The 24,552-nt window shown below is 43.1% G+C and overlaps 6 protein-coding genes and 1 long non-coding RNA gene across 9 annotated transcripts in view; 3 read left to right on the top strand and 4 right to left on the bottom strand.

Annotated features, from left to right (window-relative positions):
• LOC120450855 (extracellular sulfatase SULF-1 homolog) overlaps positions 1 to 13,417 on the bottom strand; it is a 28,559-nt gene extending 15,142 nt beyond the window's left edge. The window contains exons 1-2 of the mRNA XM_039634067.2: positions 12,686 to 13,417; positions 5,896 to 5,940 (exon numbers count right to left, since the gene is read on the bottom strand). The gene's annotated coding sequence lies outside the window, so the exon portion shown is untranslated. The remainder of the gene's footprint in view (positions 1 to 5,895; positions 5,941 to 12,685) is intronic.
• On the top strand, positions 165 to 1,973 carry LOC120450857 (probable polyol transporter 6). The gene is made up of 4 exons (XM_039634069.2): positions 165 to 411; positions 480 to 652; positions 703 to 921; positions 989 to 1,973. Exons 1-4 carry the CDS (start codon positions 240 to 242, stop codon positions 1,898 to 1,900), a joined length of 1,476 nt encoding a protein of 491 aa, XP_039490003.1. The 5' UTR covers positions 165 to 239; the 3' UTR covers positions 1,901 to 1,973.
• LOC120450856 (D-xylose-proton symporter-like 2) lies at positions 2,588 to 5,267 on the top strand. Its single transcript, XM_039634068.2, has 3 exons — positions 2,588 to 2,876; positions 3,124 to 3,296; positions 3,358 to 5,267. Exons 1-3 carry the CDS (start codon positions 2,678 to 2,680, stop codon positions 4,489 to 4,491), a joined length of 1,506 nt encoding a protein of 501 aa, XP_039490002.1. The 5' UTR covers positions 2,588 to 2,677; the 3' UTR covers positions 4,492 to 5,267.
• Positions 13,418 to 14,103: 686 nt separating the features above from the next.
• LOC122756525 lies at positions 14,104 to 14,754 on the bottom strand. The gene is made up of 2 exons (XR_006356505.1): positions 14,370 to 14,754; positions 14,104 to 14,210 (listed from the first exon to the last, which is right to left on the bottom strand). It is a non-coding gene; the product is annotated as an uncharacterized LOC122756525 (long non-coding RNA).
• Positions 14,755 to 15,125: 371 nt separating this feature from the next.
• On the bottom strand, positions 15,126 to 17,093 carry LOC120452501 (serine/arginine-rich splicing factor 1B). Its single transcript, XM_039636752.1, has 4 exons — positions 16,819 to 17,093; positions 16,324 to 16,693; positions 15,876 to 15,997; positions 15,126 to 15,816 (listed from the first exon to the last, which is right to left on the bottom strand). Exons 1-4 carry the CDS (start codon positions 16,980 to 16,982, stop codon positions 15,708 to 15,710), a joined length of 765 nt encoding a protein of 254 aa, XP_039492686.1. The 5' UTR covers positions 16,983 to 17,093; the 3' UTR covers positions 15,126 to 15,707.
• Positions 17,094 to 17,433: 340 nt separating this feature from the next.
• LOC120450910 (zinc finger protein 236) lies at positions 17,434 to 20,994 on the top strand. Its single transcript, XM_039634163.1, has 5 exons — positions 17,434 to 17,676; positions 17,736 to 18,112; positions 18,168 to 20,027; positions 20,092 to 20,293; positions 20,353 to 20,994. The coding sequence occupies exons 1-5, from the start codon at positions 17,524 to 17,526 to the stop codon at positions 20,572 to 20,574; spliced, it is 2,814 nt and encodes a 937-aa protein (XP_039490097.1). The 5' UTR covers positions 17,434 to 17,523; the 3' UTR covers positions 20,575 to 20,994.
• On the bottom strand, positions 20,984 to 24,388 carry LOC120450911. Of its 3 annotated transcripts, none has more exons than XM_039634166.2 (3): positions 23,874 to 24,358; positions 22,164 to 22,635; positions 20,984 to 21,156 (listed from the first exon to the last, which is right to left on the bottom strand). In XM_039634166.2, exons 1-2 carry the CDS (start codon positions 23,975 to 23,977, stop codon positions 22,200 to 22,202), a joined length of 540 nt encoding a protein of 179 aa, XP_039490100.1. In that variant the 5' UTR covers positions 23,978 to 24,358; the 3' UTR covers positions 20,984 to 21,156; positions 22,164 to 22,199. The 3 variants fall into 3 exon arrangements, with proteins under 3 accessions (XP_039490100.1, XP_039490099.1, XP_039490101.1); XM_039634165.1 differs by having other exon boundaries at positions 20,984 to 21,109; XM_039634167.2 differs by lacking the exon at positions 20,984 to 21,156 and having other exon boundaries at positions 21,338 to 22,387; positions 22,481 to 22,635; positions 23,874 to 24,388.
• Between the last annotated feature and the right edge of the window lie 164 nt (positions 24,389 to 24,552).

Here is a 24,552-nt window from a genome sequence, read left to right as displayed (position 1 = left end):
GTCAAATGAAAAGTCAACATTTTTATCGAGCCTCATTGGGTTTTACTTTTACTGGCGGAACTACTTTATAGTGCCCTAAGACTATATTTAAAAGCTTTTCAAATATTGCTCTAATCCCTCAGAAAATGTGTACGGCACTGCAATTGGTTTTTAAAACCCATATAGTTCTTACTTGTCCATCAAGTTGAGCGGATCGAACAAAAGGCATCATTCCGACCAGTTACAAGAAAGAAGGAAACATGACTATCGCTTACGTTACGACTGGTCCGAATCCTTCTGACACAAAGGACTACGCAGAAGGATATAAACCAAATCCAGCTTCTCCGGAACCTCCGATCCAAATGATTTCACCCACCAGCAATCCACGACCCGTACGGCAAGTCAACAAGCAACTTAACGTGGCCTATGCAGGTGGGTATTGAAAATGAAGCTTGTGCGTTTAAGGAATGCTCCTTCTTTTACAAATCATCTTTTGTCAGTGTTTTTTCTTTATGTCTACGGTGGCATGGACCTTGCCCACAGTTCGGGCTGGAATCAGACCCTAAACACCACGGCCACGCAAGTGTTTAAATGCAGTTGGTTCATTGGAGTTTTGGCTGGAGCAGCCTTGTCCTCCTTGACCATGACCTTCCTGCCAAAGTTGCCCTTCTATGTGAGTGAAACGTTAACAAGTTAGACACATGCAATAAGAATTATATGCAGGTTCTTGGAGGTCTAATGCAATTGACTGGATCTATAATATTCACGTGTAAACCCTTTCATTACGGATGTCTTCTGACCGCTCGTTACGTAGCTGGAGCAGGAATCGGATTAATAACCGTTCCGTTCCTCATCCATAGTGCCGAAGTGGCGACAGACAACCATCGCGGGGTTAGCGGATCTATGGAGCAGTTTGGTCTGGCCTTGGGCATTGCCATCCAGGTTCCTAAATAATTAGACTTCTTATAGAGAAACGTTTAAAATGTGCCAATAATGCTAATACTTTCAGGTTATCTATGACACTCAATGGGTGGATGACAAGGAAGCATCCGTTAACGAGGTTCATGGCATCATCGGAATTGTGTTCTCTATAATTGGTCTTGGAATGACAGCTCTCTCGATCGAGTCGCCAATCTTCTATTTGCGTCTCAAACAGAAGGAGAAGGCTCGCAAATGCCACCAGACCCTAATGGGAAGCTTCAACCACTCAGTGGATCTGGAATTCGAGGAGGTTCAGCTATACGTAGCGGAGAGCCAGAAGAGGACGTTTTGGCAGGAGCTTTGGAGCTCAGTGGTGCCCTTTATAAAACTGCTGCTTTACCGTGGATTTGTCGCCTTCTCGTTTTCGCTGGCCCTCTCCGAGTCTCTAATCAAGAGTACTCTCCTGACCGAAGGATCTATTTCCTGTTGGCCCGTGACTGTTTGGGGACTGGTGCGTTTGCTAGGCGTCCTAGTGGCCCAAGCATCCTTGGACAAGTTGGGGCGCAAGCTCATCTCACTCGTGGGTCTTCTCTGCATGGCTATCCTGATGCTCTGCATGGCTGTCTCCTATGCAAATCCGGCAAATGTGCTCCACACCTACTACATGTACCAGGTTTGGAGACTGGGAGTCGCTTTTCAGGCATTCGCAGGACTCTTCGTGTGCAGCTCATCCGTCTATCTGGGCGAGGCCTTCCCCATAAGAGTGAAGCCCTTTTTTGTGGGATACATCATTGGCTTCGAGCAAACGATCCACATTATTAATATTGTCGGATACAACAAGGGTTTGGAGAATTTCTTCTACCATTACTATTTGTCAGTGGGTATCATTCTTCTGGTTGGTGTGATTTTCTTTGGGATCGTTATCCCGGAAACAAAGAAAATAACACTACGGGAGGCTACCAAGCGATTCCAGCGATTTCTGAACATACGATTATTCTAGTAAGAACACATTACCTTAATAACCTTTATGTAATGTAATAACATTTTATATGTAAAAAAAAGTACTCTTTTAAATAAAATAAAAACATCAATTTGCAATTGATTTAATATTATTTATATTTAATATTATTTGATTTGATTGATTTGATATTTGAGAGTAATAACACGGAAAAACAGAACGGCACCAATCTTTTTTGTTTATAAATTGAAATAATTATGGTTGATACAAGACCGAACAGGACTTTTATCAACTCGAAAAATTATATTTGACATTTGGTAATCAAATCAATTAAATGGGATTGATAACACATTTCCAAGTAGCTGCAACACGTCATCCGCTTATCCAGAGCTGATTTACTATTTCTGGAGCTCCCTTACTTTTTGGGGGTATGCCCCAAAACGATGGCTCACGTTGAACTTTGTGCCCCTCAACCGATCCATTAGAACAAGTCAGCCAGGACACCGCAATGGAGTGAGTAACAAACATTGGACCCAAGGCCCTTGAATATTTTTGTGACTTTATCACGACTTATTGAGGCTTATTTCAAATGAATCACGGCCAGCGACAGGCCTACCGTAAAGCGGAGAACGCGAGTATCTACCAGCTGATAAAATATATCAATTGTCAGATATCTTTTTTGCTGATAGCTACTACTTACGCGCAAATATTTCATAAAAGCTCGCCCAGTCCGCCAGTGGCCACCAATCCGAACGAACCGATCTAGCTCCTTGCAAGGCAAGGCAAACATAGAACGCTGTTTATTATATAAGGCAGAATATGACTACCACATATGTCACAGCGGGTCCAGTGCCCGTCCAGCAAACCACCTACATCACCACGGGACCCCAGCAAATACAGACCACGTATATCACCAATGGACGCCAACCACCACCGCCTCCTCCACCAACCACGGTGGTCATCACCCAGTCAAACAGCCGATGGGCAAACCCTTCTCAAACGCAATCCGGAACAGCAGGTAAGATCAGCAGAACATTGGTCGGAATTCGGTAGTGAACAAAATGCAGAGAAAATATAGAACAAAGGCAATTATTTGCAAGCCTTGGAGCTTTAAAGTCAAATTGTAAAGTCTACCAAACTGTATTCTGTATAAACATAATAGTGGTGTTAATTAATTGACGGCTACGGATACATTTATTTGGAACTAAGAAGCTTCGTAAATTGATGAAGAACCACATTGTGTTTGAAATATACTTCAAAAACAGCCACCCTTCTCTTCGTGTATGCTGGTATGGACATGGCCCAAGGACTTGGTTGGAACTTGGCTGCCGTTTCCGCCAGCACGCTGGAGTTCCAGTACAGTTGGTTTATTGGCGTTATAATCGGAGCTGTGGTGTCCGCCATTACATCAGCATTTCTGCCCAAAATTGTATTTTATGTGAGTGGAAAATGGTAGCCCTAAGCTCATTCCCTATACTAATATCTATGTTAATCCACAGGGTCTGGGTGGTGTGATGAACCTAATTGACGCCATTATCTTTGTGAGTGCTCCATATGAGTATGAGTCGATCCTGGCCGCCCGATATGTGGGAGGAGTTGGCATAGGCTTGATTACTGTTCCATTCCTAATCCATAGTGCTGAGATCGCTTCGAGTACAAACAGAGGAACCTGCTGTGCGTTGGAGCAATATGCTCTGGCACTGGGAGTGGCCATTCAAGTAATCTACGATTCGCAGTGGGCTCAGGGATTGGGCATGACCATCAACCGAGTGCACGGCATCTTCGGAATTGTCTTTACGGCCATTGCGCTGGGAAGCGTAGCAATCACGATCGACTCGCCGATCTTCTATATCCGCCAGAACCAGGAGCAAAAGGCCCGTGCCAGTGTGAAGCAGCTAATGGGATCCAGTTGGACTCGAGAAGCTGGAGATCGAGCCTACGACGAGGCCAAGCTGTACGTGGTGGAGGGCACCGGCCAGGGAGTAGGCGAGCAGCTGGGAGAGTCCATGATGCCCTTCCTCAAGCTGCTGCTCTTTCGCTGCTTTGTGGCTTTCACCTTCTCGGTGCCGCTGTCATATTCAATACTGACAACCACGGAGCTGGTGGAGGGCACCCTGTACTCCTGGCCCACGATTATATTCGGAATTCTACGCCTGATCGGTGCCCTGATCACCTTTGCGGTTCTGGACACCGTGGGCCGGAAATTTGTCTCCCTGCTTGGACTCATTTGCATGGCTGGATTAATGCTGGGCATGGCCGGAGTCTACGGGGACTACGCGCACATCTTTGATGATTACTTCATGTGGCAGGTGTGCCGTCTGGGCATGGCATTCCAGTTCTTCGCCGGTTTCTTCATCTGCAGCTCATCCGTTTATCTGGGCGAGGCCTTTCCGTTGAGAGTGAAACCCTTCTTGATTGGCCTGATTGTGTGTCTAGAGCAGGTGATCCACATCATAGTGATCGTCAAATTTGTTCCCACACCGGAGTTCTATTACACGTACTTCGTCGCTGTCGGAATTATTATGGTAATAGGCCTTGTGGCTTTTGCCGTTTTAATGCCAGAGACCCGGGGATTGACGCTAAGGCAAGCAGGCGAACGCTTCCGCCGGGTGCACGATGTCATGGCCTACTAGTGGCTTCTACTCGTACTTATTGTTTGTCCAATAAACGGTTGACCTCAAATAACCGATGACTAAGTTATTAAATATTTCATACATTATTCAATTTGACAGTTAGTGTCAATAACTAGTGAATATACATAATTTTTCAAAGTCGTTATACCCGCTATCTGTTAGTAGAGTAACTCGACTAAAGCTTTCTCTCTTCTTTTACCTACGATTTAACTTCCGCGTGAAGACCAATTTTAGTCAGCGCCTGCCTTGCCATTTTTTCTAGACATTGAAAAATATTTCTTCTCAAATGTCTTATAAAATTTTTAATGCGGTTAATTCCCCCTTCAGTGCACCACTGGAGACTATTTATATACTGTATGCCCTGCGGCTAGCAAACTTTATTTAGAACTTTATTATGGGCTAATTTATGTCTCCGCCAGCTCTGCGCGCTTCTAATCCCCACATGTGTTCCATTTTTGACACTTTGATGGCGCTTTTGTGGAGTTCGCTTGGATGCTGAACATGTTTGTTTAAGTTCTTGCCGGCGGTTTATGCGTTTTTAATGCACTTCCTTGGATAAATTTTGTTTCATGCCCAATTAAACATTTGGCCGAAAGAAGCAGCTGTATTTTGAATTCTTGGAAGGAGCATATTTGTGAACAATGTATTTAGCAGTTGAATTTAGATAAACATGATGAATAAATCATTTCAGTGACCAACTAATTGAGACTCTAGTGAATTGTGGCAACGTTGCACTCACCAGAAACGAAAGTCAGGCACTTGCGGCCCCGGTCACAAAGGCCCATCAAGACAACAATACGGCGAATTATATGAATTACAATTCAAATGATCTTTTACAAGTGACACATCCATCGACAACGGGGAAGCCGAGTTGTAGGGAATAAGGCCTTTACAGCGCACAAAAATGCGCATAAAAATTGCATTAAAATGCCATACGACTCGGAAGCCTAATGAAGGAATGGCAATGCCCAATGGCGATGCCCTTAAATAGACGAAGCAGTCCAAGATGGGCATCCATTGGGTGCCCAATCGCATCGACCAAGTGCGTGCAGAAATGTTGCCACGTCGCTCGAGTGGCTTTCTCGATTCGGCGATTTCCCATGCCCCAAAGTGAATTAAATGCAGGCGCGTGATTCTGCACATTAATTACGCGCAACCCCTTCCAAACCAACCATTTCACCCCAGAACTTTCCCGGGGGTGAGAGTTCAAACCGCCAGGCAGTGCATCGAATTTAAAAGCAGCCAGTCCAAAGGAACTCAGCAACTGCAGCCACCGAAGTGCGAAGAAACGGATTTTATGGACCGCAGCTTTGGATAATTACCTGCTCAAAGGTGAATTGCGTAATTTTTCTGCACTGAGGGGTTGGCGTAAATTAAGGAATTTATATTTTGCTTAAAACTTACCCTGGTTTTCAATATTTTCGACTCCGTTTGCCTCTTCCAGTATCTCTGCAATTCAAGAAATCCGAATTAAAATATTAATATCTTGGAGGAGAGATAGCAAATATTGTAGCAACGAAGGAAAGACAGCTGGTGTCTTATCATTTATTCATCTCAATTAAAACAGTCCGTGTTCCCCACTCAAGACCGGTGACACTTTCAAGAAGCCAACTGCAAAGGCTCTTGTGAACTTTCTGCTCATTTACAACTGACACATTTGCACCTGCCTCACAGGCAAATGAGAGGAATGATTGATAGTTGGCCCGTGGAATGAGTGACGAGTCCGTGACCCGGCCAGGAGTTTTCCTTAGCCGGGCAATTTCCATCTGTCAGCTGTCAGTTTTGAAAGTTGGCAGGCGCTGAACTTGGCATTTTAATTGAGTGCAAAAAATAAACTCATGGAAAAAGAGACTGCAGTGCGAATGTAAATGCGGATTAATAGACTTTCAGCTGATGGGCGAAGCAGGCAAAGTGGCTTTCGAGTAGTGTATAGCCACTTCGTTCAATTTCCTCAAGTTGCTTTCGAGTTAAGGCAAGCTTGTTTGGCTTTTATTGAACAAACAGCTGCCGCTGAACTGCCTTCAGGTGAGCAGTTGTTTTCTCGTTTTTACGACTTTACTGCAGCCACGTTGCGTATGCGCAATGCTCACCGGCCCCTTTAGAAGTTAACTTTTAACCCAGTTTTTGGTGGTTCGTTTATTGTGCTATCACCAACACCTTTCTGACATGCAACTAGGACCTTTCTGCTAACTTTTCACCCGCATAACCTTGATCACAGTGAAATCAAGCCCAATACCGTGCGATCGAACTTACAACTGCACCCATTGCGTATACGCAGCGTTCGCAAATAGGAGGGCAAACAAAGTGCGACAGAAGTGAATGGGGGAAGCCATTCTACGTTTTATTTGCCTGCCTATTCGGTCCGCGTATTTACGGACTTATTTACATACAAGACAGGCAAACAGAATGAAAGGGAAAAACATAAACTGTTTTGATTGCAGGTAAACAAACCGACCCACTGACTAACTGGCTGGCCAAGGAAGCACCCAACTCTACGTTATTGATTGCTGTCCATTTATCATGCCGCTTGTTTATCAACAGACCAGAACTTTTGATAAGCGCCCAGAACCCGCTTCGCACCACCAAACTCCGTTCGCTGGTGTCATTGATCTTGGGCGACTCCATACTCGGATACTTGTGCCGGACTATTGCGCATTTCCACCCAGAAACACGCCAAGGAAATCATACATGTATCAGTTGAACAACAATTAGTAGTTTATAATTGCCACAAACAGAAAAGTTGTTTTAGGGCTCTGTTGAATTTTGAGTGTTGGCACCCTTTCTGTCCATAAATTATAATTTGTTTGAACAAATATTTAAAACAAGAATTATTTCCAGTGCAGATAAATTCCGGAAAACAGGTAGTTGTATGGTGATGATTTCATAGAGCCAAATGAACAATGCAAATAGACAATCAATTCGTATGGCAGACAATAATGCTTCTGGTAACGCATCATTGAATATCAGAGGGAAGAAAGAGTGGAAGCTACGCACCAATTACCATCAGTTGGCAGATTGTGAGAAAGCATTCCACCTGATGTTGGTAAAATATGTTACAGAGTTTCCAAGCTAATGAAAATATTCCCATAACACTTATAGACATTCGCGCAATCCATTAAGAAGCATTATTTCAATTACAACCCACCTCAAATTGGCTGTCATAAATCAAATAAAAAAATTTTTTTATGGCGAAAATAAATAATATTGAACAATAAACAACAAGCAATGTTATAAGCGAACTGACATGTACATATTTACATCATACGCAGAAAAATGTAATAAACGCCCGCGGTCAGAGTTGAGTTTTGATTGAGTTCGAAATGGCGCATGCAAATCACAATTAGGAATTATTATTATAGCCATTTCAGTTTTATTGCTATAACGATTTTCCTTTGCATTCTGCAGAACAACTTTTAATTGATTACCTCGTAGAGCATTGTAATCGAATCAATTATTTTAACAATTGATTGAGCGTTCTGGTCAGCAAGAGTATTCTATGGATATTGTGTTATGATAACTGACTTCTTTGATTTGTGTTCAGAGTCCTTTGTTCTGCGCCTGTCAGTTGTCGTTAATTTTCCCGGTAAAGTGTAGGCCCGAAAAAGAAATAGCTTTTGGGTCGGATCTTGTTATACCTTTTTCTCAGTCGCGGACTGTGACAAAATGCGGGCTATAACATTTGCAGGAAACAATGCCATGATAAATTTTTGTCAATTCGTCAATGTAGAAATTTGAACGGAAATGACACGATGGAGTGGTTCCTCATATCGAAGAATGGGTTCACCAGAAAACATTTTCAACGAAACGAAATCCACCGTTGCCAGCGGACTTCTCACAAAAACTACCTGATAAATCGAACGCGCATATGTTGACAGCAATACAAATGGCTTGAACGAAACACACATGGAATTCCTGGAAATGTTTTCAATTAGCACTCGGTTGCAATTATTAAACATCGAGGAGTTCTGTTAAATATGAACAAATTATTCATAAACATTAATATCTGCATCCACAAAGCATCATTAATCATCAACTGTGGTATACTCATATCATTTGGCCACGCAAGATTTGGAGCTTCGTTTTTCCAAAATACAATCAAATAAATGTAGTGTTTTTCGCGATTTTAATTGCTTTTCTTTGTATAAAAAATATGAGTGGGAGAATTGTTCGCCTCGTGTTTGGTTTGTGGAAAACCACATGTGATTTTTCATTATTAATTTGCTTTACCCGTAAACAAACACGAACTTTTATTGATGTTATGAATGTGGTTCTTAGCGCCGTCCATCTTTGGTGTATTTGGTGTGTGGTGCAAAACGAAATCGCGGAAAATGTGCAAATCGGAATGCTTTTAGTGCTGAGTGTGCCTGTGGATCAGGTGTCCGAAATATTTTCTGCAATTCGTTAATCATAATCGCATGATGTTTTAATTCTCTTTGAACATTTATGTATTGTAATTTGTTCGATGAAATGTATAAATTCTTTGAGTAAGAACTAATAAACCAATTATTGTTGCTTTTAATGCATGTTTATAGATTATTTTCTTGTATTTTTTTTTAAGTGCCATAAATCATGAACTATAAAACCGATGGACAGTGTAAATATTTATGCACATCCCTAACATTGTGAATTTCAAATAGTGCAGTTTGTGTGAATGTCTTTTTTTGCAAACGTTCTTGGAAACAAACAAATAAATAAATTGTAATGTTTACTTTTCCTAGGGTATTACAGCATTCCGTCTAGAAGTTAAAGACAATCTTCTCGTTTTGTTTTCTTTCCTTTGTTTGTTGGTGGTTTTCTCTCCTAGCCACACTCCCTTTTCATTGCCCACTTTATCCTTTCTGGTCTGGAGTGGAGCCAAGTCTGGGAATTGGACTGGGTTGGTTTTGCTCTCATTTTGCCTTTTTTCACGCTTATTATGTGTTGTTTGTGGTTTTTTGTTGTAGGTTTTATTTTGCACATATTTACTATAGGTTTGTGTATATATTTCTTTTTGGTTTAAATGTTGTCAGACAGGATTTTCCACTTTAATGCAGTCGGCGTCGCTGCCTTTTGGCGCATTCCTGCCGCACAGCTCATCATGGATCATGCTCCTTTTTCCGCCGCCTTCCTCCTCGTCACCCTTAAGTTTTGGGTTCAGCTCAGCCTGCGTGCACCTCTACATAATCCGTGGCCGCAATCCTTCCTGCAGCTGCAGAAGCTGCTCCTGCTGCCGTGGCCACCATTCAGGTTAATGCAGTCTTTATTCATTTCATATTTCTAAGCGCATTATGTGCTGCGAGCCTCGCTCACAATATTAGCAAAAATTATGTTAATCCCTTCGGGCTGCCTGGGTATGCTTTCAGCCCGTCCTCGCGGCCTTTAGCCTGCAAACGGAGGCGCGTTAAATTATTTTAATAGCCGCTTACAATTACCAGGGCCAACCCTCTCGGCTCAGGGTAATGTTTTTAATGTTTGACGCGATTTGCTGGCTTTTCACTGGCGTTTTTAAACGCGCCTTGCGGACAGACATGCGGCCAAGTCGTAAAACAGGGCTACAAACCGATGGTGCACGATAAGTAATGGTGTGTCTAGCAGAGCAAAGCTAAAAATAAATACAATTGCAGATCCACTGAACTAGCACGCTTTGAATTTAGTTATTTTCATGTAAAATATACGATTTATTTGTATATAACATATAATTTCTTAATAATATGGTGTAGCCGAAAGAACTATTCTTTAGCATGCTTTATTTGAATGCCTAACCAGACGCCTATCTGTAATAGTTTCTAAAACATTTCAATATGAATTAATTTACTTCTCAATTAACCCAAGATAGTGCGAGTTCGTCACCCGTTGTCCTTATCAGTTTTCAGGGCGACAAAGAATAATTGAAATTGATGCCTCAGTACATGTGTTAATTTACACTTGCCTATATACTGACATGCATAACCAACTGGTCCATTAGGCGTTTAATTTCCCATTCATAGAGCGAAGACAGTGAGTATGCAAATGCAAATTAAGGCGTTTAAAAACGCTTGCAAATCGCGCACCGCAATTAAACGGCGCCCCAAACGCGTGCCCCATGGAACACGCCTCCCTGGCGATTTTATGGCTGTATTTAATGCGAGCCATGTTTGACGGGGTATCAGCCCATATAGGCATAGTTTGCCGCTAATGACTCTGCGTGGGGATCGAGAACCGGGAGTCGAAGGAATCGGAGGGGATTGGGATGCAAATGGGAAATGTCGGAGACGCCTTGTCCACTCATTAAGTGGTGTTGGTCAACCAGTTCCGAGGACAGCATGATGGATAGCCGGCCAGCTGAATAACTCAGCCACCATTCGCTCATTCAGCTGGGCATTCATTCATCCATTCGGTCGGCCCGTTGACGTATCGTATCGAGCGGACCAAGACCGAAACTAAAACCGCATCCCAAACCTGATTGCGGTAAAAGGCCAAATTGGTCCGTTCTCGTTGCCCTGGTCGATGCCTCGGGGCCAGCGTTAGTCATCGTCATCATCATCATCATGAGCCTTAGTCGCCTTATGCCGCTCCCGCTGAATTGACCGAATTAAAGCTCTGGGATTGCGTGAAACTGGCAAACCAGTTTCCTGGCCGCCTGGCCGCCACACTCCAGCTCGGACTGCAGCTTTAAAAAGACCAGGAGAAATTTCCACAGTCAAAACAATTAGACAGACGGGCCAGACTCGCGTCTTCAACTTGTTGCCGCCGCGGATAAAAGTTTGCGTCTTGTGCGCTGGGAAAAGTAAAAAGTGTCTAATTAAATGCTTGGCCGGACTGGCCTCGGAAAATACGATGGGCTTTAATACAAAAAAACATGTACGAAACCAAAATACCCTTAATACAAACCATATGAGCTTGAAGCGTATTTTAAAAACCTTAAATGTAGCATATTCCAGCATAATTAATTCCCTAGAACTATGTACATATATATTTTTGCATAATCGCAGGTATATTATTTCTTCTATATAAACCAAAATAATCTTATCTGTTGATGTTACGACTTTATCATCTTTATCATCTAATAAACCATTTTTTCTTTCTTTGAATTTCCAGTTATAGCAAAAAATTATATGGCAGCAAAACTCACTATGATTTCTAGTGACTTCAACGAATTATCAGAAAATGCCCACAATTAGTCAGCAATGGGCAAATATTAAGGGTGGTTTTGTCGTACGCATTGAATTTTATTTTCCCAAAAGATTTGTGAATGGACCCGGTCGGAAAGACAAGGCACAACAGGCAAACAACAACTAACATAAATTGCTTACGCGATGAGTGCCGGCAACAAGGGGTTAAGGGGTCACAGTTGCCGCCCGTCAATCATTCGGGCAAACGAACAGCGGCACTTGAATGGTCGAGCGAAAAGGGTTTCCCATTTCCACGGCTGCCAGTTTCCAGTCGCGGATCGCCTTTTCTTACAGCTCCAGCGGAAACTTCAGAATGCACCTGTCGCAAGGCGGCGGTAGGTGTGATAAGCATCTCATCACAACAAAAGATTAACACGCCGGGGACGACAAAGAACAGAGATACGCACAAGGGACTCAAACCAGCAGGCTGTCTGCACAAATATGCACTGTACAAAATAAGTATACTACTAACACAATTAAAAATCTTTGGATTTCGTTGCAAATGGTTGTTTATGTTACACATATAATTGTACATAAGAGGTAGGTATTACTGATACATAGCTGAAGTTTTCTCGCAGTGTTTGCTTAGATGAACAGGAAACCGACGGGGAGGAGACCTTGAAGACCCTAGGCAGGTTGCATTGCAAGCAGTTAGGTAGGTAGTAGCCGCAAGGCAACACCTTTGGCTTGACGGATCGAGTTACTGAAGAAGCACCCTACTCCTAACTGGGTCACATTACCAATGTCAAACGATCGAAATCGAGACTTACTTTTACTAAGGAATATTTACAAAGTGCTCATGAGTCGGTACAATAAAGACCGAACCAGATGGGATTCCTGATGAGGATCATAAACAGCAAAATCGCATGATTTGTTTAGATCAGCCGACCTCCACCTCCTCGAACAACTAATTTTATATTATGATCAATAAAAAACCTTTCAGGTTTCAATCGATAACAATGACTGCTAGGTGGAAATCGCTGATGCTGCGATTAAAATTGCCAACTTTAATGATCTCAGCAGTTCCATGGGCATGCAAAACATCCATAAAGTGCAGCTCTTACCTCAGGCTATATATATATCTTCCAACTTCAAGTAGCTGTAGTTTTAACACACTGCGATTGTAATCAAGAGCGCTGTCTACTTATTATTTGGACACTTCAGCTTCTCTTTATAGTTCGCTTCGTGCCAGGCGGCTTTGAATTAGGTGATAAACACGGTAATTGGTTGTACAATCGCGATCGATTAATAGTTTCCTCAGTCCCACTGACTAACCGCAGATAGGTACGTCCAATCCGGTCGAGTCCAATAAAACTGGAGCCGAGGAGGGCGTTGATAACCTGGATGCACCGCCACAAAACACCATTAACAAACGAAGGGCCGCCGATCTGGTGAAGCACTCTATTGGATCCCACGACCGTCGGATATCTTCTCCTTCAGCCGTCCAAAGACTGCCCACGAACAATATTTGTGCAAGCGTGTTTTGTGCACTTTCCGAATTATTTGTTATTTAATTTTTACGTGGGTATACAACATGATATGCAAGGCGTTCTTTTCATAGGGTTTCTATGGGTTTCCCGAACTTTTGGCGCACTTTTCCTCGTGTGAGATGGTTGATTTTAGATGAGGATTCCCCACTACTTTTATTTTACAGCGCGAGTTAAATTAATGCGTAAATATAAATGGAAATACGTACGCGACCAGTTCGTTGCGTTCAAAATTAACAAAAAATAACAACAAACACTGAGCAGTTCCCACGCGCGTCCGAACAGCTGGCGAATATAATTTGAAAAACCCAACAACAAAATGCGCGTGTTGCTTATATAGTTTGTTTGCCAGTGTGGCCGTGTGGCAAAATGACCTAATACCACTTGAGCGCTGATCTACATGGGATTTTCCGTTACAGCAAGGTGAGGCAGCATTGCCGGATTAACAGTCCTCTGTAAAAATCCATTGGCGGGCAGTTTAAACTTGGATTTAGAACGCAGCGGTTGTGAAAACGAGACCATCTGATCATAAAGTATTTTTTACAACAGCAGTGACTAATTTTCTCCAAAACTTGCAAGCGAACTTTAATGTATTTTTTTCAAGAAAAGAAACAGTCTGAAGACTAATTTTACTTATATACGTTAATTCTAGAGTAAAGGAAATACATTTTTGAATATGTTTTTCTTTGTTTGCTTTCCAATTTCTATAGAGATGGCAAAATAATGTTGAACTTTCACGTTAACTGAGTAACGGGTATCAGATGGCCGAGGAACTCGACTTTGGGTTCTATCTTGCTTTACCTTACTTTGTTTAAACTCAGGTAAATCGCTGAAATATTTTCCTGGCACCCATCTTAAGATGTAGTATTAAAAGCTTTATTTTTTTTTCTTAATTTTTTTTTTAATATTTATTGTAAAGGTGGATTTTATTTCAAAAATATTTTAGGACTATGGCTTATAGGTTGATCGATAAGCAAAGAAAACGAGAGAACTGCTGTGTTCTAAAATTTCTTTGTTGGTATTACAGTAGTTTATTAGGTTAACGAAAGTTCATGCAAATGATGCGGGTGTGGGCTATAGTCGGGGCTTATGAATTTTCGCCCTGCTAGTCAAAAAATGGAAAACAAAAACGCACACGCGACAATCGCCACATTTTGGAGGCAACAATATCAATGGAGACGAAAGACGGGTAAAGAATAAATAAATTAAAAACTAAATAACGCAAATTAAAAGTAAAAATTGATGTGGCAATCTAACATACCACTGAGAGGCGAGACAGAGGGAGACCGGAACGGATCGGATCGGACCAGACCAGACCAAGAACCACTATCCACTATCCAGCGTTGGGCGCAAGTCAACGTAGGATGATGCACAGCAAATCCGTGAAATGATAACGACAGAGGCGCAAAGGCCACGAAACACGCGGTTCCCTGGGTGAGCTAGTGTCTGAAGTGCGATCCAAGGAAGGCGACAACAAAGCGTGAGAGCCTGTCCAAGCGAATCCTAATCCCGACCATTAGGCAGTTGCCGAAGAAGGGGCGAGGCTCGAAGAGATGCGGCCGAGTCCGAAACTGTATGCTCTAGTCCTGTCCAAGGCCAACGCAAGTGTTCCTCACCGTCACCGATGTCATCGACATTCTCCTCCTCCAAACATCCGTTAACCTGAACACGACCAAAGTTCACACAGAAAATCCTTCAACAATGCGAAATTCCTGTCTCCTCCTCCGAGGTGCGAGTTAGCCATGGGACACTGCATCCCACGTTGTCCCAGCGAAGTGCTCAGAACAATTCTAAATCCAAATCCAATCCTGATTACAATCAAATAAATATTTTCATATTCATAAGATCTATAGACAGGTCCTGCCTCCTCTAATTTCAATCCAAATTTATCCAATCCACGCCAAAATCAACATCAAAATATCCTTCTCCTCCTCCTCATCCATTAATCCTCATCCTCCACATCCTCATCACTCTCCAAACATAAACGCGCAAAATGGGGAAGAGAAGAAAATAAAAATTAAAGTATTAATAGTTTGTTTATCAATGTGGTTGGACATTGCGTTGTGTTCGGATTTCTGTTTCTTTTCTTTCTCTCATTACAAACATATTTATTCTGTATCGATGTTTCTTGTTTCGTTAAGGTAGATTCTAATAAATTAGCTTGGTAAACGTGCAGCCAAAATTAGATTTATAATATAATTTGTAGTATGCAGACTGAGCAAAGGCTCAAAATAAAACAAAAGCAAATCAAGGAATGCCGAGTGGTGGTTGCCTAAGAAAATTCCTTGGTTTACACTTGCCATTTTTGAACTGTTTTTGTCAAATTTTGCCCGGTGGATTATAATTTAAGATAACATCTCTGCTTCTTAGAACGTGTGATACAGTTGGAAAAGCAAGTGGTTTTTAAATATGTTGGGTTCGATGAGAGTTCGGAACTTGACTGAACAAACTTGATTGGTTCGCTGAAGGCTTGGATAGTCAATTTACAAAGTAGGATATTTGAGAGTTCTTGAACAAATATTGAATGCGTTTTCTTAATTTAGCTTGCTTTTCCTGCTCGTAGAAATATTATAGATTAATGGATAATGCTTGGTTGTGTTTAATAGTTAGAGCGTGAGCGAGACCTGGAATAAGATTGACGTCGCACTGGGGAGTATGTGGGAGTGCCACGACGGCGCGGTCTCGATGAGAATGAGCGCGAACGGGATCTGTGGAGGGATTCAAAGAATAAATATTGAACAAGAAACTTTTGTAATATTTGGTATACCTGTCGCGGTAGTCACGGCCTCCACCGCCCCCGCTGCCACCACCACCTCCACCGCTGCCGCCGCCACCGCTGCGGTCGTTATCTCCGCTATCCTCGCGTACGCGAATGTAGGCAACCTCGCCCTAAAGACAATAAGGGTATTAATATCAATTGAATAACATCACTTAATTAAAGGAGCTATTTTTCAAAATGTAAACGGATATGCAAACGAACTAATCTATAAAAGGCAAACTAGATTTTTATTAATTAGACACATTTAAGTGTATAAGTACGTGTATGCAAACAAATCAATATAACTCAATGTCATTCTTCATTCATGAAATCACATTAAATTATTCCAGCTAGTGAATAATGTATGCTGACAAAATAAATGCAAAGGTAATTTCTCTACCTTAAAACCCGAATACATTTGAATTTTACAAAGTTGGAGCCCGCCAAATTAACATACCTCATGCGAACGGAAGCGAGAGTCGTCCAACTTCTTGATTGCGTACTTCATGTCCTCGTGGCGGAGGAACTCTACGACGCCGGAACCGTCCTTGTATGTGTCCGCAAAGCAGACATCGCCAGCTTCGCGCATGTGATCCTTGAGATCTTGCCACGATCCGGAGGCGGGCAGTCCAGTAACCATGACGCGGTACTGCGAGCGCTTGGCTGGCGGTCCGCGTCCGCCCATGCGTCCGCCACCGTCGCGGCTGCGGTCGTTGCGGTTGCCGCCGCGGTAGCTTCCAGGGCCACCGCCCCGCGGGAACTCCACGCGCAGACGGTACCCATCATAATCGTAGCCATCGCGCGCCTTTACTGCATCGTCGGCATCTCTATGTTGGGCGAAGGGGCAGCCGGAGTAAATGGTGGTCATGGAAGGAGGGGAAGCAATTGTCGCGAATAAGTCGGGTGTCTCTGGCGGGCAGCTGGGCCAGCTGTGTGTATTCGCATTACTCACCGCGCATCTTCGAACTCAACAAAAGCAAATGGCGGCCCACGCCGATTTTTCAGATCGACAAAAGTAACTTTGCCGAATTTGTGGAACAGGTCCTGGATATCCTTGGTGCGGATATCCGGCGGCAGGTTTCCCACGTAAATGCGGCACTCGTTGCGTGATCCCATTTTCTCCAGTTTAAATCAGACGCTTTGCTCGACTTGCTCGCTAAAATTCTACTTCGATTTTCACAGAACTTTTTCTGTCACGCTCACAAAGACAAATGGCCGACGTAGTATGACCGTTCGTTGAACTTGGGGAAATCTCTCGGGTGTTCAATATTTATCGATAGTTATGTAGTTGATACTACACTATAGGTGGAAGTTTCGTTGTTTATATCGATGGTTACCCAGTAAGTAGTTGCTTTGGTCAAGTGGATATTAAGCTTCAAAGGCAATAAGTTATAAAGTTTTTCGCTGGACGGTTACAAAACATGTATTAAATGCGCAGTTTTATGGCTAAAGGTTTTAGAGCTGGGATAAAATCTTGTTTTTTTAGCCCAACATATATTATTATTAGCCGATAGTTATCGCCAATCACCCCGAGCTTCAATGTTCCTTGCAGGGTCACCACTAAGCGTCGTTCAGACGAAGAAAAGACAACAAATATTTGCATGTGCAATACAGCAAACATAAATAGCACTTCGAAAACCACTGAGCCACCGGGAAAATGGCTGCGGCCGGAAACAACGTTCGCTGTATTAACTACTACGACCTGTGCCGCATCTGCACGGACAGCAGCGATCACAAAACGAACATCTACTCACCCGAGGGACGCGCCAAGAATCTAAGCAACAAGATCTTCGAGTGTCTCTCACTGCAGGTCATTTTTGTGTACTTACCTCGCATTACTTTAGACTAATAGAACCATACTTCTTGCAGATCGATGAAAAGGATCGCTTGCCCAAGGTGGTGTGCGCCCAGTGCGTGCAGTTGGTGGAGCAGATCCACGGACTTCGCGCCACTTGCCGTAACTCACAGACCATGCTAAACAACTGCCTCAATATCCGCCCGGCGCCGAGCAGCGACAAGTTATACATTCGGGATGCGGTCGATGAAACTGGGAAGAGCCTTAGCGTGGCGCAGGCAGCTCCAGCAATTGTTAATGGAGCTCAGCAGTCCGGAAATCTCTTGAACAGCATCATCCAGGCGGTAAACCTTCAGCCCCAGCAGCAGTACACGATTACGATGGACAATGGAGTACAGCAGCAGCAGCATCAATCTATTCCGGAAGTTCAAATAAAAAGCGAAAGACAGACGTAAGTGGGAAATCGCTTTCATGATGATTATCTCTATATCTTTCTATTCACTCAGTGCTTTGGAAGAGTTTATACGCCACAAGCCAGACATCAAGATAACGCCGCTGGGGAAGAAGGAGCCCATTTCACCTGCCAAGCCCCAGCTACAACATTCTTTGCAGTCGCAGACGGTAACACCCACAGTAAACCCTACTCAGTTGCAGTTACAACCCCAGCTAGGCGAGCAACTGCAGCCTCTGTGGCAACAGCTTCAACAAATTCAGCTTCAGCAGCAGCTACAGCAACTGACCAACCAGTTACAGGCTACCACTCAGTACTCTGTCGCCCAGGATGATGCCTCTGGTTCTGGCGACAGCAAAAAGCCAAAGTTAAACTTTGTGCTCTCTTCGCCCACAACGCCCCATTTCACCACATCGATTCCGCAATTCGGTGGCAGTCAGCCGCAAATACAGCTGCAGTTGATGCCCGGTGGCGGAGGAGTGGCAACAGCAGGGGCAGTTCCTGCCCAGACGCAGTTGAACGCTGCTGCCCTACTCTCAAGCCTGGCGGGTCCCCAGTCTACTAATAACCTGCTATCACCAAACAAGTGCTTTCTCCCCATCACAATTCGGGACGAGAATTCGGACCAGCAAATCGTGGCGCACATAGACACCAAGAACCTAGTCCTGCCCACGACATACCAGGTACAGATGAAACTTCAGCCTCAGCTGGCCACTGCCGATGGCCAGCCAATCATGCAGCTGACACCAACATCCATTCCGGCTACTCTGCAATTGACACCACAGACGCTGGGTAATGCAGGAAGCAACTTCCAGGGCACGACTGTGACGCAAAACCAATTTCTGGCGCCGCAGCCACCGCCCCCTCAGCAGATTCAACAGCAACAACAGCTTACCCAACTGCCAAATACGGCGCAAGTGACCTCTCAGCAAATCATTAGATCTCCACATGCAAGCACCAACAATTCACAGTTGGTGATAAGGAATGTGACCAATATTCCAACAACTCCAACCACTCCCACTAGCAGCAAGGACCCCCCAACTTTTAAGACACCTTCACCAAAGCAAAAACAGATGCCATCGCCAAAGAGCAAAACTAATGTGGCCTCGCCCTCAGGTGGTAGCAGTGGTTTGTCCACCAACGAACTCAAGCGATTGACGACCCAGGCAAGGCCACAAACCCAGGTGAAGCAACAACAGACCGCAGGACTCTCTGTTTCAGGCGCCCCGACAGCGACATCAGCCAATCAGGTTGCCATGCAGCGGCTCTCCTCGAATACAACGATCACCAAGGTGTCCAAGCAGCCTGCAACTTTGCCAGCACCAGCTCAGACTTCCAATCCCGCGAAACTGCCCATGCTGAACAAACAGAATATTACAATCAGTCGAATCTCAATGCAAACAGCGCCAAAGCCACAAAGTAAACCTTCTACTGCAGCGCCAGCTTCTCCTTCACAGCCGATTCCTTTATCCGTTCCCGCCCTAAGCCAAGCACAACCTCCTCCGTTGGCGGCGCAGCACAAGAAGATCGTACGCAAACCACCTGAGAACCAGGACACTTTAGCGCAGAAAGTTAAAGCAGCGCGACCAACGCAGCAGATTCTTCCTTCTCCACAGCAGGAAGGACAGAACGCGACCACCTCTGCAAACGAAGCGTTGTTGACGCCCACAACTTCTGGCCTTATATGCCCTACCTGCAAACGCGAATTTAAGAAGAAAGAACACCTCACCCAGCATGTTAAACTGCACGCGGGGCTGCGACCCTTTAAGTGTTCGGAAGAAGGTTGCGACAAGACCTTCAGCCGCAAAGAACACCTGTCCCGGCACTTGATATCCCATTCTGGACAAAAGATGTACACGTGTGAGGTGTGCAAAAAGCCCTTCTCGCGGAAGGATAACCTTAATAAGCATAAGCGGTAAGTACTTTTGTATATTTTGCTTTAAATTAAACAGATTTTCCAAAATATCTATTTTCAACAGAATACACACGCAAACGGCAACCGAAACGCTCTACTGCTGCGATGTTTGTAATAAAAACTTTGCAACGAAGTTGCACTATGAGAAGCATCGGGAGCTGCATAAGAAAACTCGACCGGAAAGCGCGGCTCCGGGTGCAACAGTTCCGTCTGCGGCAGTACCTGCGATAACTCAAGTCCGTAGCAATGGTCAGGTCCCTAATAAGGTAAGTCCTTAATTCCACTCACAGAACAGTATTTAATTCGCCTTCACATTACATCCAAGGCGGTTTTCGAAATCAAGCAACGGTCTGCTCAGCAGCCTCAGCAGACGCAAGCACAGCAGCAGCCGGCCCAGGTAATGCATGTTGTGACTACCCAGGATCTGGCCGGAAACACAATTACGATCACACAAGCTCCCGACTCCAATATGTCCGCATCTCTGGCTAATTACGTGCAGCTGGGCTTTTCTCAGTTCCAGAATCCCAGCGCACCAGCCGCAAAGTAATTACAAGATAAGCTCGAAGAGTGACTCCACCTTACCTCGTATCCTAGTCCGCGGTCTATTCCACCATCTGGTCGCCAGTTCCTTTTATTGTTTAGTTGTCGATCAGTTTACCTCCGACTTTCTTTGTGCAATATTATTTATAACAAATTTGAAGCGCGTTTTCACGTTTCATTTATTTCCTTAATTTATTTTGGTTTTATATGTGTTATTCTATTTATCAGTAAATCGCAAAAGTTTTATTAGCATAAGTCCCTAGAGCGTTTATGTAAAGATTCCTATTTTAAGGATAATTGTAAGGCATTGTAAATATCTGTGTATCTATTATGTATGTACAAGCTGTAAACAATGGTAAAATACCTTTTTTGGGTGATGATAATGATTCCATTGCAAAAATAAATATAATGTGTAATTTATGGCAAACAAATTTAATATGTATTTCGTTTGGTATTGCATAGGAGCCTTCAGTTTTGTGGCGCTATAAAGCAGATGGCAGGCCCCAATGTTTACGCGAATATTTTTGGTAAGACTCTTCCCGCTGAAAGTATGAATATCAGACGGTTAATCCAAAGGTCGGCCAGATTTCTGAAAGATTTTCGAAAAGCTCGTAATTCTAAATCTACCATGCAAAAAAACGAAAAACAAATGCAAGCACGTTTCCCGTCAGTTTCCGAATCCAAATTTATTAGCATTTAAGAATACCAATTCCAATGAATTTTTGTGTTTACGCATTTAATTGTGAAAATGCACTTGTCAGGCGGTTTTAAATACTTGTCATGGTCTGTATAGATATTACAGGAAAAACTTACACTTAAGTTTACAATCTGAATGGAAGACTTCAGAAAGGGCAGAAACAGAAACTCAAGGTGTATTATACATAAAATTCTTTGGCCTTAGAAATACGATTGCTAATAACTACAAACGAAGAAACAAATAGCAACTGCATAGGATAGCAAAAGGACATAGCAGAGCCATAGTAACGTCATAAAATATTAAGAAAGAACCAAGGTGAGTGATATGTGACTGACATATACATATGTAGTCCGTGAATGTGTGGTTTGTTAATGATAATTTGGTTTATCAAACACTAAAGTATTATCAAACTCTGGCGGCATCATAAAGATATATGTACTTCAAAAAGCAGTAGATACTATGGAATCACTTACATAATGTTGAATGAAACAGATCTTAAATTCAAAATTCTGCCAAATAAAATGTGGACATTTTTCAGAGTTGTAAATAAATAATATAGAATATAAGGAATTACATTTTAGAGCTTTTTGCCAAATAAATATATTTTTTTTTAATACTGTTACATAAGCACCATGATTGATAGGAAAAGTTTTCTAAAGCCACGATCAACAAGAACTTGTGGTCAAATGATAATGAACTCAACGCATTGGCCAACGAAGGAGTGAAAGCGGTTTCCTACTACAGCAAAATAATGTAGATGGGTGCGGAATCCAACAAATTAATTATAACTACAGGTGAGGGAATTAAGAACGTGCGGTGTTAGAACTAAGAACGCCCGCCACCGAACTTGAATCTATGCGATTAAAGAGTGCATTAAAAAAGAGAACATTGGGGGCTACCTTAGGGATCATGGGATCTTGGGGATTTCCTCCCTATCAGTTGTAGCTCAGGGCAAACTGGTTGACCTTCTGTACATCGCCCCACACCTGAACCGCCTGGATGTCGGACAGGGAGAAGAGGGTCTCGTACTCGGTTATGAAATTGTGGCCCGTATCCCTACCCTGGTACACCCGCATCATGGAATTTTCGTAGTCGAAGGCGAACTCAAGGCAAAATGAGGACTCTGTGGATGAAAGTTGGAGCGCCTCGTCAATTTCGGTTATAATGCGGGCAAAGCTCTCTGTCTTATTGGGATTCTTATCGCTAGCTCCTGTACCGTCGAAGATGTTCAGGTACTTCTCCTGGTGTAGGCTGCTCCACTCGCCGTTCCGCTTGTAGTTCTCGATAATCGTCTGTGTGGGGATAACCACCTTGAAGTGGTATGTGATGTTGTCCGTGCAGTCCGGACTGTTGACAAAGTTCACCGAGAATCTGTGGCGGAGGTAAGCATATGCATATTAGAAAATCTGATGTGTATATCCCACTTAGGTGCTAATGACGAAACTACACTTATTTTAAAGTCTATTAATGTATAAGAATTAACTTGTTACGTGCCTAGCAACATTATCCACACAATGTATAGCGACTATTGGGAAGTGTGAATGAACTAAGCAACAATAATGTGCATATTTTATATTAAATAAAATCAGGTAATAGCCCTCTCCTTCAATGCGATATAACTTATCACACATTGGTGCTAATGACGTCGTTATTTTAATTTTTGACCCCCCTTTTCAAGCGCTTAGTCATCATAATTGTTTGAAATCCACATGCTGGTTTGGCGAGTTTTTTTTTTTTTTTGGGTACCGGAGCTCCCAGAAATTAGTAGTGTCTGTGAGTTGGCGCGAAAACGTGCAGCGCATTCAAGGAATTGGAATTTTAAACGTTTCGTTGTTAGTCAAGCTATGGTAGTTCCAGTAAAATATCCCCTTCTCTAAGTACAAGAACTACTAGTGTCAAGAAATTATTATGACACATTTAGGAAGCTATCAGTAGCACCTTATCGATCTGAAATACAGATAAGAAAATCATGGTCTTGGGCTATCAATTGCGTCGACATTGTTCAATAAGGAACGCGGATTCTTGAGTGATGTAACTGTCGGTTCTGATTAATTGAGATAATTTGGCCATTCATTCATAAGCTGGTTAACCAATGTCCCGCCCCCTAACATACATAATTCATGGTATTCTTATTTTCCGTCCCACTGCTTTGTTGTTTTCTTCGTAGCCGGCATCTTCAGCGCGTGTCTGATTTAATTTAAGTCTGGTGATGTCATATATGGCGGAATTGATACAGTAAAACCAGACGACTACGTATACATCTGGCAAAGATTGTTTTATGGTCCCATCATCACCTATCCTATCGCCCTAATAGATCATAAACTTAGAAGAGATCTTTCGAATTTTTTAACTAAAAAAAAGGCACCTGGCAGAAGAAGCATAAATTATTTAAATTTTATAGCCCATTTGTATGTTTTTCATGTGTGCACCATAAATCGTTCGAGAGTTTTGTGGGGCATTGCGTCTAATCGGGTCGCATACGTAAACGATTTTAACGTGTATATTTTCAGCACGCAAAGAAGCAATTTCCTCACTTCAGTTTGCGGGAAGTGGCTAATCGATTTTCTTAAAGTTCTCGGAATATAATCTCCAAATATCAAAGAACTTACTGCTGCGGATCCTGGAGCAGGTTGCCGCTGATGGACAGCCGTGCTACTCGATCCGAGGAACTGGCATTGGTGGGCAGAACGGCGAAGAACTTTACATCAGGCATTTTGAACGTTGTATTACGATGTTCCTCGTGCTTTCTGTTTTATTTTTAGCAAGGTTTGTAATTGCAAATTATATCCGGATAATTTTAAATGCATTCGCTGTGGCAGTTGCCAACGGTTACAACAACTCCGACTCCAAATACCCGGGGGAGTAGTTACCACTTTGCCGACTTGGTCAATACTGTTAGCGGTTACACAGAAACAGGGCTATTTTAAGGGAACTCGAAGAGGATTTAAGTCCACGACGACGTCACGGGCAAAGTGCTTTCGAGCATATTTGTTCAGCTTTAACACATTTAAATAACTCACAAACGCGCAGTTCCGTTCGCCTTCGCGCGTGATTGAAAACTGTGGAGGAATGCCTATGAGGAAAACGGAGCAGCTGAGTGATCCCCCACACCTGCTAGGCAGTAAAATCCGACCCAAAATACCTCCATTTCAGAAATAGTATGACCACATATGGGGCTTCCAAATTTGAAAACGTGGCGCTGCCGCGCCGATAAATGAGTACTTTTATCGATGCCTGGCCTATCGCTGAACACCCATACCTACGGCCACCTAACGCTAACAATTCGGG

The sequence above is a fragment of the Drosophila santomea genome, chromosome 3R, assembly GCF_016746245.2.
Source record: "Drosophila santomea strain STO CAGO 1482 chromosome 3R, Prin_Dsan_1.1, whole genome shotgun sequence".
Classification (NCBI taxonomy): Eukaryota; Metazoa; Arthropoda; class Insecta; order Diptera; family Drosophilidae; genus Drosophila; species Drosophila santomea.
This window is presented reverse-complemented; position numbering and strand designations above follow the sequence as displayed.

What these genes read in the sequence shown, in the direction of transcription:
- LOC120450857 (XM_039634069.2), top strand. Translation starts at nt 240, where the DNA reads ATGACTATCGCTTACGTTACGACTGGTCCGAATCCTTCTGACACAAAG. An exon ending in ACTTAACGTGGCCTATGCAG is followed by an intron (nt 412 to 479) that starts GTGGGTATTGAA and finishes ATCTTTTGTCAG; the next exon opens with TGTTTTTTCTTTATGTCTAC. An exon ending in TGCCAAAGTTGCCCTTCTAT is followed by an intron (nt 653 to 702) that starts GTGAGTGAAACG and finishes AATTATATGCAG; the next exon opens with GTTCTTGGAGGTCTAATGCA.
- LOC120450856 (XM_039634068.2), top strand. Translation starts at nt 2,678, where the DNA reads ATGACTACCACATATGTCACAGCGGGTCCAGTGCCCGTCCAGCAAACC. An exon ending in AACGCAATCCGGAACAGCAG is followed by an intron (nt 2,877 to 3,123) that starts GTAAGATCAGCA and finishes CTTCAAAAACAG; the next exon opens with CCACCCTTCTCTTCGTGTAT. An exon ending in TGCCCAAAATTGTATTTTAT is followed by an intron (nt 3,297 to 3,357) that starts GTGAGTGGAAAA and finishes GTTAATCCACAG; the next exon opens with GGTCTGGGTGGTGTGATGAA.
- LOC120452501 (XM_039636752.1), bottom strand. Translation starts at nt 16,982, where the DNA reads ATGGGATCACGCAACGAGTGCCGCATTTACGTGGGAAACCTGCCGCCG. An exon ending in GTTGAGTTCGAAGATGCGCG is followed by an intron (nt 16,694 to 16,818) that starts GTGAGTAATGCG and finishes CGCCCAACATAG; the next exon opens with AGATGCCGACGATGCAGTAA. An exon ending in GGCCGTGACTACCGCGACAG is followed by an intron (nt 15,817 to 15,875) that starts GTATACCAAATA and finishes ATCCCTCCACAG; the next exon opens with ATCCCGTTCGCGCTCATTCT.
- LOC120450910 (XM_039634163.1), top strand. Translation starts at nt 17,524, where the DNA reads ATGGCTGCGGCCGGAAACAACGTTCGCTGTATTAACTACTACGACCTG. An exon ending in TCGAGTGTCTCTCACTGCAG is followed by an intron (nt 17,677 to 17,735) that starts GTCATTTTTGTG and finishes TACTTCTTGCAG; the next exon opens with ATCGATGAAAAGGATCGCTT. An exon ending in ATGGTCAGGTCCCTAATAAG is followed by an intron (nt 20,294 to 20,352) that starts GTAAGTCCTTAA and finishes ATTACATCCAAG; the next exon opens with GCGGTTTTCGAAATCAAGCA.
- LOC120450911 (XM_039634166.2), bottom strand. Translation starts at nt 23,977, where the DNA reads ATGCCTGATGTAAAGTTCTTCGCCGTTCTGCCCACCAATGCCAGTTCC. An exon ending in CTGCTCCAGGATCCGCAGCA is followed by an intron (nt 22,636 to 23,873) that starts GTAAGTTCTTTG and finishes CCTCCGCCACAG; the next exon opens with ATTCTCGGTGAACTTTGTCA.